The sequence below is a fragment of the Ruditapes philippinarum genome, unplaced genomic scaffold (assembly GCF_026571515.1).
Source record: "Ruditapes philippinarum isolate M1 unplaced genomic scaffold, ASM2657151v2 ctg20096_1_1_1_1, whole genome shotgun sequence".
Lineage (NCBI taxonomy): Eukaryota > Metazoa > Mollusca > Bivalvia > Venerida > Veneridae > Ruditapes > Ruditapes philippinarum.
The window spans coordinates 467-15,015 of NW_026858072.1; the positions used below are offsets into that span (position 1 = coordinate 467).

General features: G+C 32.1%; 1 protein-coding gene across 1 annotated transcript; it reads left to right on the top strand.

The window, feature by feature from the left end:
* The first annotated feature begins 2,302 nt into the window (after positions 1 to 2,302).
* LOC132752005 (uncharacterized) lies at positions 2,303 to 14,135 on the top strand. Its single transcript, XM_060742235.1, has 6 exons — positions 2,303 to 2,561; positions 7,488 to 7,590; positions 7,947 to 8,306; positions 8,692 to 9,975; positions 11,721 to 11,796; positions 13,397 to 14,135. Exons 2-6 carry the CDS (start codon positions 7,548 to 7,550, stop codon positions 14,133 to 14,135), a joined length of 2,502 nt encoding a protein of 833 aa, XP_060598218.1. The 5' UTR covers positions 2,303 to 2,561; positions 7,488 to 7,547.
* Positions 14,136 to 14,549: the final 414 nt, after the last annotated feature.

Genomic DNA, 14,549 nt, shown 5'->3' on the forward strand with positions numbered 1-14,549 from the left:
TGTTTTATTTTTTAATGTAACTTTATACTATATATACAACTGAAAGTTGGCGGGGAAAATCTCAAAAGAATGGTATAGACTATAAAACATGTCGGCCATTTCTGATAAATGTTTGGATATCTGCAGTGAATTGAGTATTTTATTTAAATTTGAGAATGTATCTAACATTATTAGTAGGGCTGGGAACGAATAAGGAATTTGATGTTCGAATATTCGTTTTCCATATTCGAATATATTCGAATATTCGTTTTTACAACATTTGTTCCAATATTTCTCTTTGACGTATACGTATCCGAAATTGATTGCGACGAATACTATACTACTTTAATATGCTTTTAATAATCGAAGATTAAAATACCTTCATTACTACGTCAGCTTTTTAAAAAAAATATATTGTTATTCGACATCTATGTTTACAATTTGAAATAAATTCATAATTTGATTGCCTTTGTTCAGTTAATCCTATTTGTCTTATTGACGGGAGGTAACTTGCGTGACTTGATTGACAGTTATATGAATCATCGTAACCTCTTAGCCCCAATAACAAATAATTATATTGAACCTTAACTTGTATTATTTTTTATATTAATTTATAATTTTAGATAAGATTTAAAATATTCTTAAAATAAATATAGCTATAACGCAGTAAATATCACACGGAGTGTAATATCTACGGAATAAATATATTCTGACGGAATATAGACACTTCCCATGCTTTCATAACCGCCGATTAATGCGTGCCTATTTAATCTTCTCCACAAAATTTAAGACATTGATTAATAGGAAAGATTATAGCACAGAAAACAATAAATAAGATAATTAAAATCGGGAAAAAATCTAAACTGTTAAACAGGTAAATTGCAAAGTGTGAAACGGAGCCCTTTTGATCAACTAGACCCCACAGTTTTCACAGTTAATTGGCGATAATCGTTGACACGTGTCATACAAACGTGTGAACACCTGGTCAAATACAGGTCAAAGGTTTTATTTACGATATTAATTGAATTTGAAAGTAATATCAAATTATATTTTTCGAATATTCGTATTCGTTTTTCAATGTTCGAATATTCGGTAGTGTTTCGAATATTCGAATATTCGAATATAATTCCCGGCCCTAATTATTAGACAAAAGAAGAAATAAAGTAAAAAATGCGAGTTGTCGTAAAACAGTATTCGTTACATAGAAGACACAGTGTTGTGTTATGAAAATGACAGTAACATATTAATCAATCTAACTATACCGTATAAAGCTATGATATGTTATAAATACACCTGTATACTGTCAATAATTCCTATTCAATAAATACCGGCAGATCAATAGTTCAAACATAGTTGGGTAGTAGGTCGTATTAAAGGTATAAACCCGATATTCATCGTGGAATTTCAATATGCGTTATAGAAATCGGTTGTAAACACTTGTTCAACTGAATCACGGATTTATAAATCCGTGACTGAATACACTATCACAACGTCCATCATGTTGTACTTGTAACGAAATTATATTCAATGCAAACTTGAACTACAGAGCAATATACAATTTTTGTTTCTATTTCTGCTTCATAGGTCACTATCAATATTTTAATTCAACGATATAAGTACAAGTCAAAATAATCAATAAAATTTATAATTTAAAGAGAAAATCATTTTAATAAAATCAATAGATCAACAGATATCAACAGACTTAAGTATCAAATCACACCATGGAAGATTGTTTAATAAAATCAAAGAAATGGGTAAAAGAATAAAATTTTAATACATCACCAGTGATCACTTTAAATTATGTGTTATCGCAAAAAAAAAAATAAAAAAAAATAAATAACAGCCCTGTATTGTGTAAACGAAGTTTTTTTCCTTTACTATTATTTCTACATTAGACTTTAATTGTTCTATTTATAATTTGAATTAAATTTGGGTTGAATTATATTTTTTCTATCCTTGACAACTAGTTTCTAAATAGCAATCTCCTGAAAATTCCTCTGCTTTCCCAGCACTGAGTTGTTGTAGAAGGCCCTTTTCTCGGCCGCCGTATGCCGCAAATGGTCAAATGGTTAAAGTCACCGACATTAAAGAACTTGCCCTTACCGCTGTGGGTTCGAATTTTGTCAGGCACTTTGGACTTTTTTACGGAAAATGTTTGGTTCTACTCAGGTTCGCGCATGTGCCTGGAATAATGCACGAAGGGACACCTGAGGCATTCCTGTAACATTTAAGCTGGAATGTATAACCTTTAGAGTGTCGGTGTTAATTCAGATACAACACTGATAAATCCTTATCTATACATAACGGCCCTACACCTTTAAAAATAAACATGTACATGCGTGTAAAACTTGTTTGTAACATGACGATTGGAGAATGAATGAAATTTTTTAAGTTAGCAAACTATCGACTTAACACATAAGAAATAAATGTTAATTGTTTTACACGGTTTTTGATTATTGATACAATGTGACATTTCTAACATGTTCTTATTTGATATGTTATTTTCAAATGTTTAAACACTTTAAAAAACATGTGTTTAATACAAAATAGGGAATATTGACAGGATACGAAAACGATAAAAGGTAAAATTTTCTTTTATTATTGAAATATTTGTCGTTCTAGGTCAAGTTTTATATTTAAATCTGCGTTCTTCTTAGTAGTCAGGAAAATCGTGATATGTGGGCTGGGGTGTTGAGAAAAAAAAAAAAAGATTAAATAAAAAAAATTCTGTTTAAGCCGTAAATGAAAATTCGGTCATAAATAAGAATAATTGTATATTTTAATATGCAATATGCATGTATCTTTTAAAGCTGAAATTCAAATATGAAAAAAAAATGTTGTTAAAATTGATTTTTTGTTGTAAATCGTGATTAAATAAACATTAAACTTGAAATATGTAATATTTGAATAGTGTGTGAGCAGTTTAAAGTTTCAAAAATTATTATTATAATTTAAGGCGATAGCATGTACTATATACCAATGAAATGCATTACATGCAATTTTCTTCAATTATCTACCTGTGGCCAATTTGAATTATTTTCCAAAAAAAACAAAACTTTATTTACAATGCTCGTACCTAAATATACGTGTTTTTTAATGCTCAAACGTATGCTACATTTTGTATGTCGTTGTTTAATAATAAATCAATATATTATATGCTTATAAATGAAATATTGATGAAAAACGCGTATTCTCATTTTCCGTATTTTCACTGTTAAAAATTTATTTTCCACTGCAGTGAAACATATTTTCCATATTTCCACCGGTGTCTTGCCGGGTTACTTTTTTTTATAAAGTCAACCAATGCCATAAAATTAAGAGGATTTTTTTTGAAATTGCAATGTCAAAAAAAGAGAAAAATGTAGTATGTAATAAACAGCAAATTCAAGTTTTTTTCTATTAACACAGGGTTTTTTTAAAATTTGTGGTATGGAAATTATCATATTTCAATCCTGACTACCGTCATTAATGAACTATTTATCTGCATACCACTCAATGAAATCGAATTCTGTATTTTACATTTTATAGAAAAAAAACTTGAATATCCTGTATGTACTAACCATGCTACATGTTTTACGTTGTATAAACTTCACATAATCCTATCCCTACCTCCGAGGATAGCCTACCTCAGTAGAAAATGGGAATTTAGCAAATGTTTGGGGACAATAAGATCGTTAAATACAAAAAAAACAACAACAAAAAAAAACAAGGGTTTATATTATTCGAATACTCCATTGAGGATAGATCTAAACAACATCGGAACATTTGAAAAATGAGACAAAATAATTGTGATATATAAAATAAAGAAGTAAAATTTTATCATTTACTACTCTAACAATGGAGCATAGCTCTGCAAATCTAGCTAATGCTATTTTATAATTACATAATTATGTACATGCATATAATGTTCATGTTTATCTTGACGAAGCCATCTTTGCGACCAGTATAGATCCGGTTTATCCTGTACATTAGTGCAGACTTACAAAGCTCTGTACCGTTTGGCTTATACAGAATTTATTTTAGTTCGATTGTGTAGGAAGCTATAAGCTTACAGACACACTTTCGAATCCGTTCCTGGAACCAACCAGTACCGATCAATGAGTGTAAAGTTTCTTGCTCAAGGGAACAACGACTTGCCCCTGACGTGGTTTGAACCCATGCGGCCAGCGATCATTAGATTACTAGTCCGACGCGTCAACCAATCGGCCATGCCGCCACAATGTACTCTGCACTCTGTACCGTTTGTTGACCAACTTCAAATGTTCATCTTAAATCCCCAAAATTGTTAACGGACAGTTCCAAATTTTGAAAGGCTAAGGGTTTATTAACCCTGCTGACTGACTGTCTTATCTGGATGTGAGACCCCAATCCCCCCACCACCCCCACGAAAAAGAAAATAATTAAAAGAAAATAACAAACAAACAAAAACCCAAATAATACGCATTCCATGTGGTATCAAAATACAGTCTCAAGGTAAAGATATCACATATTGTAGTTTAACCTTGAAGTCTGAATGTATTATGGTTATGGCTAATCATTAAATGAATAGTTAAAAAGAGAAGATTGTCCGTTCCCAGTATCACCCTTGAACTTTATAGCGATAACAAACTCTTACATGGGCTTACAAATAGACACAATGTATTAGAATACAATTTTAACTATACTAAACGACCGTTATTTTGTAATTTTTAAATTAGTAATTGCTTTTCCTATATTTTAGAATTTATTTTAGAATTTCACAGTTTCTATCTTATATTCAATAGAACATATATATATATACAGAGTGTCAAAAATATATGAACAATTCGTGACAGCGCATCCATTGATTATAAAAGTGTTTTCTCCGATAACGATCCCATATAGATCACACTTTTACGTATGAATCAATTTTTTGAGTTATAAATAATGCAGATATGACTTTCCATAGCAGGAGAGTTTGCGCACGGATTTTTGTTCCATTATCTACAGTATATCACGCAAAAATAGTGCCTTAATGTAATGATAAAATCTATTCATTTCCCCGTTGCACGCATTAAAACAGCTGTCAATGTAAAGTTACCAATTGTATAATTGGAAAGGTAAAGAAGAAAGGCCAACAAAATGTGTAAGCTTGTTTTCCAGTCAAACACACTCTAATGAAGTCCTTTAATTAAAACAAAAACACCTATTATTTAATACCATGATGTAATTTCAAGTTTTAATGTGCGTGTTAAGGCCAGCTTGCTGTGAAAGGGAAACACCTTTAGACTACCGGCCGGTATCTTTAGTTGAAATAATGAAGTAAAATCTGTACCTCATTTATATTTGAGTCGCGTCACGACAAAACCAACATAATGGGTTTGCGACCAGCATGGATCCAGCCCATGCTGTTCGCTTACAAACTCTATTACAAATAGAGAAACTGATAGCGAACAGCATGGATCCTGATCAGACTGCGCGGATGCGCAGGCTGGTCTGGATCCATGCTGGTCGCAAACGCACTATGTTGGTTTTGTCGTGACGCGGCTCATTTAATTTATCACATCGTTTACTGAGATAAAACAAGTAGAGATTTTGATGCTAAAGCATCAAGTCGCCGGATAGAAATATGATTGTATTATCATAAATAAAAAAAAATATCAGTTTAATGGTTCGAGTATAAAGAAAAGAGGAACAATAAGTTGAGTAATGTTTATTCATAAACACATTTTCATGTTTATCTTTCTTGCTTTAAACTTTGTAACAGAGTTGTATGCAATAAATTTATGTTATGTTATAATAAAATATCATATTTGAAGCAAACTTGCTTAGCAATTTTGTCAAGAAACTGTTATCATTATTAAATAAGCAAGTATTGTTTGGCAATACTTACCCGAGACTCAATAATTTTCGGGAGCTGTTTCGTTAGCTTACATAACTTATTATTATTAATGTTAACGATTTTATTGTAAGTATAATTACATGTATAACTATATCAATTAATACTGCTCGATGGCCTAGTGGAAAGTATGACGAAGTTGTAACCTACATGTAGTAGGAGCAAGTTCGAATCTTGGACAAATCCTGTGTGTAGTTTTCATAAATTCATTTTCATTATATTTTTTAACTTTATGAAACATTAGTTGATAAATCGTGTGTTTCATTTCTAGCACTCTTTCTATTTCATAATTTTGATAAAAGATAAAGTTTTGCAAAATACAAAAAGTATTATAAAAGAAAACAAAAAAAATCCTTTTATCGAACCTACAGTCTTCAATTTGAAATTAACTTAAAATCTAACACCTTGTCTTCGAGGCTTGTAAAGCAAGTGATATGATTGTAATTCTTCTTGTAATTCTACTTGTAAATATACTGTTGTATCAAACATTTGAACTCCAGAATCCGATAATTACCGACAAATTATTACCGATCATCGAATATTTGCAAAGTGACTATGAAAATATATTATGCTTAATTATGACATAAAACAATGCAATTCTACTGTAAAAGTGGTGTCTGCATAAAAAAATTATTCTTATGCACTATCGAAAAAATATATTATTTAGCTGAAATCAATATTCCTGTCGTTACATACGATATAGTTAACGTTTAATTGCCTTTCAGTGCGATAAACTATCAACACAAGATAGTTTATTTGTTTTCTCTGTGTATCCAATACGATTCCGGCCCCTACTGTCATACCGAGATTTTTCATACAAAATTACTTTGATTTGCACTTTAACCAGCTGCCAACCATTCACAAGCTACCTGTATGTCTGTCTTATCAGCCATGTGTTACTATTAATAGATTTTACAACAATAACATATAACGTGTAGTCACGTGATTCTGGGAGAAGCTGTTTATAATAAATAAGATAAAAAATAGAATAGGTCTCATAACATACAAACAACCAGATAATTTTAAAGTGTCATTTCAAATATCATGCATGATTTATTTGTCATAAAATAGCAACGCTTGACACTTTGAAAAAAAGGGAAAACATCCCTAAATTCAATGACTGATCCATAGGGATACGTCATTAATTCATTTTATAAAAATTGTAATGTTGCTTTTTACGATGTCAATATTTGAATATTTCATTTCATTGAGCAACATTATTGTATGTTTGAATTTTTGAGATTACTGAAAACAATTGTAGTCTTTAATTGTTCAGTAATTGTTATGCTTTTATTTACAGATTTTAATGCCTTCTCCTACCACAGGTATAATATTAAACTGTTACAAATATAGTCGCCGGTTTCTACCGGCGACTAATAACTTGTATTATACTCTTCCTTTACAGTGTTTGATAACAAAAAGATATGCTCAATAATATGTAACACGGGCGGCAGACATTTAACTTTATGACTTCTGTGTGCATGACAGCACCCACCCTTATACAAGTTATACCCAGAGCCGCTTCTACTAATTGCCTAACTTAATGTCATTAAGATTTAGCGAGATATGCATTGTTTTTTTGTCGTCAATTTAATTAATTCGTTCATATCTAAAATCATTCTCATGTATTGTTTTTCTATTCTATTTATAGAAGCATGCTTCATGACCTTGAACAAATGTGACGTGGCAACAGTAATACCGGCTAGCAACCATGCTATTATCATATCTGTGTTTGATTGTCTTCATAAATCAAGGTAATTATTATCATTATATTATAATCGTCTGATCCCATAAACAAAGATTTAGTTTACATTATTTGTCTTACTATAAACAAGATATCGACGAAAATTTCAGTCAGTTATTTTTCAAGTTTTCAAATTCGCCGTACTTAATAATATGCACACTATTTTTTTTTCGAAAAAAAAACAAAAAACAAAAAACAACAAAATAAAAAAAACAACAGATTATGGAAGTGTATTTAGATGACACGAGAAATGCATTAGAATGCATAAATACAAAGCTATTTGTATTTATAGTTATAAGTCAAAAGACAATTTTATATGGAGTTAAAATAATAATAATAATAATAGTGTACTTTTTTCACCAACAGCTTTCGAAGCTTGGGCTTGCCTGTCAAAGTATTCAGTTGCTTATATGTGTGAAAACAATTCGGTGCAGGGTCCGGGAGTCACCCTCGACGTCTCAACGGCAGCAACTTCCGGTTACAGTAACTGCTCATGTAAAGTTACAGCGAATATGACAGGGTTTATGGCAGACTTCAATAATTTTCCCAATGAGACAGACTGTGGCGCTCAACTTGATATTTTATTCGATGACAAGAGTATGCAGGTGAAATGTGGTGCTTTACACCACGGACAATCTACCACCGGAAGTTCGGCACAGGTCATTTACACAAGGTCTCAAGATAAAACAAGTGTGGACTCTGACTATTGTATTTCATTTCATTCAAGTGAGTGTATTATTTAGTTTTTTTCGTTTATCGGTATTTCTTTCATCAAATAATGTTTATGAAATCTACCAATGAATAGTATTTCACACATTTTCGCGTACGTTCTGATGTTTCGTTCTCTTTTTTTTTAGCAATCACTTGTTAAAATAATTTCCAAACAGAACTTTCCAAAATATCTATTATCATTACAGATATATCAATGTCCTAACATTTATAAGAAATTCATAATATGTAGTTATAGACTACCTAGGAAAATCATCATTAATAATATTTTATAGATAAGTGAAAGACGATGTCCAGGTGTTATCCATTTCACATTTTACATACTTTTTTTTTCATAATTCATGCGAGAGACAAATTTTATAAAAAAATATTTGTATTCCAGATCACTCAAAAGTAGAATTCACATTAACTTGCTCTGTTGACGCCACAACAACAATAGGCAGCGCACCTTCATCATCAACAACAACAACAGGAGGACATGTTCAAAGCACGTATGAAGTGTCATCCAGTCCGACAGATATTACTTCCAATTTAACCAAGATTGTTCAGACATCTACAACAATGCCCACTGCCGTAACATCAACAACTGTTCAAACACCTAGTTCTTCAGTAACATCGGTATTTTCAGATATTACTACAACGACTGCGTTAGTAACTTCAACCACATCATTCGTAGCTGGTTCTACAACAACACATCTTTCGACTTCCTCGTTTTCTTCAAATGACTCAGTGACAGTGCCACGCAGCAATGACTCTCACACTGAACTGACTACCATACAAGATAATACAACAACAATTTCAGCGAGTTCTGTTTCGACGTCATCGAATTCAACAGATGATTATAACACGAGATCTACATCACTGAGTTTTGCCCAAACGACAGTGAATAGTTCTTTTACAACGAATACGGACACTACTCAAACAAGTGTGATACTAAACACAACTTCTCAAAACTCTGAAGTAACGACGACGAGTTTTACAACACAATCGACAACTCTTTTAGATAATGTTACATCATCAACTGACAGGGTAAACAACACAATTTCAGATACTACCACCATAAGCTATAATAATACCAGAACAATTCAAACATCAACACAAATAACTAATTACACTGCTACTACTACTGCAAAAGACGTAAATGTTACACAGACGATCGTTAACACAACGACATCAGTGCAAACGTTTAACAACACGGCGGGACCCAACACAACGAATACTTTTTCAACAACTGCTGATTCGTTTTTATCAAACACTACAACTACTGATCTTTATAATAACAGCACAATGGAAACAAATTCTACAAATTCATTGAATACGACAGCTGATCCAAATTTGTCAAACACGACAACTATAAAGTATGATAACATCACGATGGAAAACAACACAACAGAATCGGCAAATACAACAGCTTATCCGAATACAGGAAATTCAACAACTACCGATGCTGACAACATCAATAATACAACGGGTACAGTCAACACGACATCTGATCCCCTAAACACGACAGACGTTTACAATGGCACGACAATAAGCAACACAACAAGTGACAGCAACGACACAATAACTGCCAATGTAACAGCTAAACCTGGGAAAACAACACAAGGCTTCTGGGAGCCGCCATACATGGATTATGATGTTCCCCAAAGATCTAAAAATAACATTGGTAAGTACAATGTTATCATCAAATTCTTAGAATTTAGAATTTGGAAATGTCAAACATGTAAAATACAAATGGCTTAACACACTTAAACAAAATGTCGTCAGAACACAGCGTAAGGTTAACACACGATTTTTTTCTAGTAAATTTCTGCCGAGGCCGGATCGCTTCTGTTAAACTCAATTACTAAAAGCAATGAATGTTTAAAAACACTACCATAGGCGCAACACATACCATTGTCCAAACTGAAGTGCTATTTCTGTATAAGAATATAAGGTCCGCGTATAAGGAAAAGTTTCTTAAGAAAGTTTTGTCTGGTTGGAACAAACTTTGGTATTTAAAAAAAAAACCTATGCATATGCTCAGATTATATATAAACATATAGCAAGCTAAATACAACACATTTAGTCTTAAAATTTGAGAACATAATACGGCTTTGAAGAAAAGTGATCACTAAATACTTCGAGCAGTGTTGCTAGGTTGGGTCGGGTTGCCTGAAACGCTTTATATATTTTTAGGCTAAGGCCTTATTTAAACTAAAACATTTATTTTAAGACTACGTTTACGGAAGACATACTTCGGTTTGTAGGTATCAGCTTTTATATTAAGAACGATTATATTGTGACTAAATCGCGTGTCACTGTGAATGATGTTTTTGTAGTATCCAAATTATTTTAAAAGATGTTTTATCAAAGATAAATATTTTAAAATAAATTGAAAGTTTAAGACCGTGTAAACTGGGCCGACCATTTAGCTTGTCTCACCATTTTGAGTGAATTGTCAAATTTTAACAATATTTTTTACTTGCTAACGGAAATCACATAAACAAACTTTTTGCTACTTTACTCACTTGTACCATAGCCTGCAAGATTATCTATTTTTTTACAAATAGCCACTATGTAACTTTTTCTGAGTTAACGAATAAACCTCATTTAATCATATATATTTATGGACTGTTACCGAATTTACACATTTATATGAGAGTATAGAGAGGTTATTAGCTTTCTGTTGAGAATTTCATTCTCATTTAAGTTATTTTTCTCAATATAGACGATTTTGGATACTTTCCGCAGTATCAGTTCTGTTTATAATGGTTGATATGCACTAGGCAAAACTTTTAACTCACTTTTGTACATTTATATAAGTATCAATGATTTATGTTACCGTAAGTTCATTCAAGTTTCGAAATGTACAGAACTTGTCACAATAATTAGCTTTCGTAAGTAAGTTAATTGTTGTTATTTTTTTTATTAACCATCTTGATTTTTAAAGATATTTGAGCCGTGTCACGACAAGACCATCATAATGGGTTTGCGACCAGCATGGATCCAGACCAGCCTGCGCATCCGCGCAATCTGATCAGGATCCATGCTGTTCGCTATCAGTTTCTCTACTTGCTACAGGGTTTGTTAGCGAACAGCATGGATCCCGATCAGACTGCGCGGCAGCGCAGGCTGGTCTGGATCCATGCTGGTCGGAAACCCATTATGTTGGTTTTGTCGTGACACGGCTCATTTATTTGTGAAAATTGATTTAAATATAAGGTTAATGTGTTTTAAGATATTTTGATAATGCCACGCTGCCGCCATTTTATTCACAAGTTTTTTTGCCTTCTTTCTTTTTATATAAAAAAGAAGAAAATACAACACATTACAACTTTGTTTCTAAAAATCAATTAATCGTATATATTAATTATTATGCAAATTATGAATATAAAGTTTTTAAGTAAATTTTATTTTCTTTATTTTCAGTTGTAATACTGGTACCTATAGCTGGAGTTTTGCTTCTAGTATTTATTGCTGTTGTAGTCTACATCATGTGTAAGAGGTATGTATGTTAGCCACTGTATAGACGTTCTCCGGAATTAAGAATATTTGAGCCGTGTCACGACAAAACCAACGTAATGCGTTTGCGACCAGCATGGATCCAGACCAGTCTGCGCATTCGCGCAGTCTGATCAGGATCCATGCTGTTCGCTGATCAACCCTATTTCAAATAAAGAAACTGATAGCGAACAGCATGGATCCTGATCAGACTGCGCGGATGCACAGACTGGTCTGGATCCATGCTGGTCGCAAACACATTATGTCGGTTTTGTCATGACGCGGCTCATTTTAGTTTTTTTTCCAAGCGCAAAGATTGACTTATTTATTGTGATGCGTGGATAGGTACAGTTAAGCTAGAACGGTAAAGATTTGTTTGTACCTACGGATTGGCTGGGGAAAACATTTGCTGAGTTCCGGATAACATATATCGAATTAACACTATAATATCTATGTTTTTACCATTTTAAGGATTACGAACACCCATCATTAGATAAATGTTGACTTTTGCCGGGTAATATCTGTCGAGTGCTGTCGCAAATTTCTATTTTAACATATTTTTGTTAGGTGAAAGAGTATTCTCATTTTGATGTTAACATATTTTTTTATAATATGATGGCTCATATACATGCTTATTAGCGTACGTAACCCTTACAAGGTAAAAATTAAAAGTAAACGTAATTGCAAATTAATGTTTGTAAAAAGGCGTTTGAACGCCGCTAAAAAGTTTAGGAAAAGTACACACGTTAAACGTGACGTAATAACTAATATAAACAATAGAGTGCAGGGTTATCTTAAAATGAAAGTTTCAGAATACTACATTTCTCATTTAGGTATACATTTTTTTTTAATTTTCACGTTAAAGTGTATTTTATAAAGCTATTAATCTGCCGTCTGTAGTTAACAAACTTTTCGAAAAAGAATATAGCCAAAAGTTATTTTGTTTTTCCTTAAGAGCAATGACATGCACGAACTTTTTTATAATTGGTAAAAACAAACTACTTTTATAATAGGGTAACATTTTATTGTTTACGCACAATCATCATGTGTGTTTAACAATAGAAACATACTATGTTGCAAATGTTTCCAGAATCTAGATATATTCTGCGATTTTTGAAACAGCATGATTTTTTAGAAAATAAATATTTCTCTTTAAATTTCGTTTTAAAGAGACCAAAAAGGAAAAAAATGTACCAATACGAAAAAAACCCAACAAAAGGAAATACAGCAAATAATAATAACAACCTTTTGAAAAACAGAACCAAGGATTGTTTCCCAAAAAAGGGTTTTGGGAAAAATACCCGGGAAAAATACAAACAAAAACGAATGAACAAAAGATGAAAAAATTTTTTATGGAGAATAAAACAATTTCTCAGGGCGTTAAATAGTACCCTTAATGGGGAGTTTTGTGTCTATACCTCAAAACCAAAAAATTTAAAACCTCTGAAAGAAAAGGATCTTTTTAATCTCTTGAGCTTTATAATCGTGAAGGGGGATCGATGATTCAAATGTATTTAAAAAGACGACCCGGGGACGGGTACATTAAATAAAGGGGAAAAAACACGTGACCCAAACACGAAAGAGAAAAAAGAAAAACAATCTAGGAAAAAGAAAAGTAAAAGTAGTGAAAGCGAAGACAATTCAGGAGAAAGGAGACATAGACGGAAAAAACATACAGATTACAAACAAAGGTCGCAAAGTGACGTGGGTTTAGAAACTTCAATTAAAAGAAGGTCAAGAAATAGACATTCAAGTTCTGACAGCTTTGACAATACTCTAAATTTAGATGACACAAAGCTGAAGGCTACGTCGTCGTCGCAATCAAGACAACCTCGAATCGTAGAAAGTAAACCAGCGAATAAAAGTAGTTCGGTACACAATGACAGGCCAGTTACAAAACAGCCGCAACAAGTATTTAGTGCGCCAGTTGCAGAGCATAAACACGAGCCTGTTAAAGCACGGGTTATTGTAAGTAAACCAAGCAGTGACATTGTTCCAAAAGAGAATACTGCCAAAGGTTCTGTGATGCAAATAAACAGTAAACCTAGAAATCAGGAAAGTGACAATCAAACACAGAGAAAAGTTTCTATATCATCATCTTCCAGTGAATCTTTCGCACACACAAATCCGCAGAGAAACACCCCGTTACGATCGAGTCAGACAAGAAATAATTTGTTTGGATCTAGTGGTAAAAAGTTGAATTCAACTAAGGAAAGTGAAGGCAACACAAATGCAGAGGTAAAACGACCAGATATTGTTCCGCCACTGAATCTGACACAGACTGGTAACAAAGCTTCTAGGTTGGATGATGACTTTGAAGAATTGCTTCTTAGTGAATGTTGATTCGATATAAAAACATCACTATCTGTGCATGTTGTTTAATTTGTTTTAAGCATTGTTACAAATTGCAATTGTTATATATCAACGACAAAAAATTAACCAATTCAAGACCTCCCAATAATGCATTCTTTTTCCCTTTCACTTATTTCTCTTAAATTATGTTGCCAAATAAAAAATATTAGATTTGTTATTTTTATAGATTTTTATTTATTTTAACTCATTATCACTTTTATTGATTTATTGTGCAGTGATTTTAAAAATGATGTTTCGTGAAGTGATGTTTGTTAGAGAAAAATTATCTTTATATTTATTATTTGCTATTTTATTCTTATTGTTATTTTTATTATTATTAGATCTATTATTATTATTTACATTCAGATGTATCATTTCCTTTAATTTGTACGAATCGTTTTATCC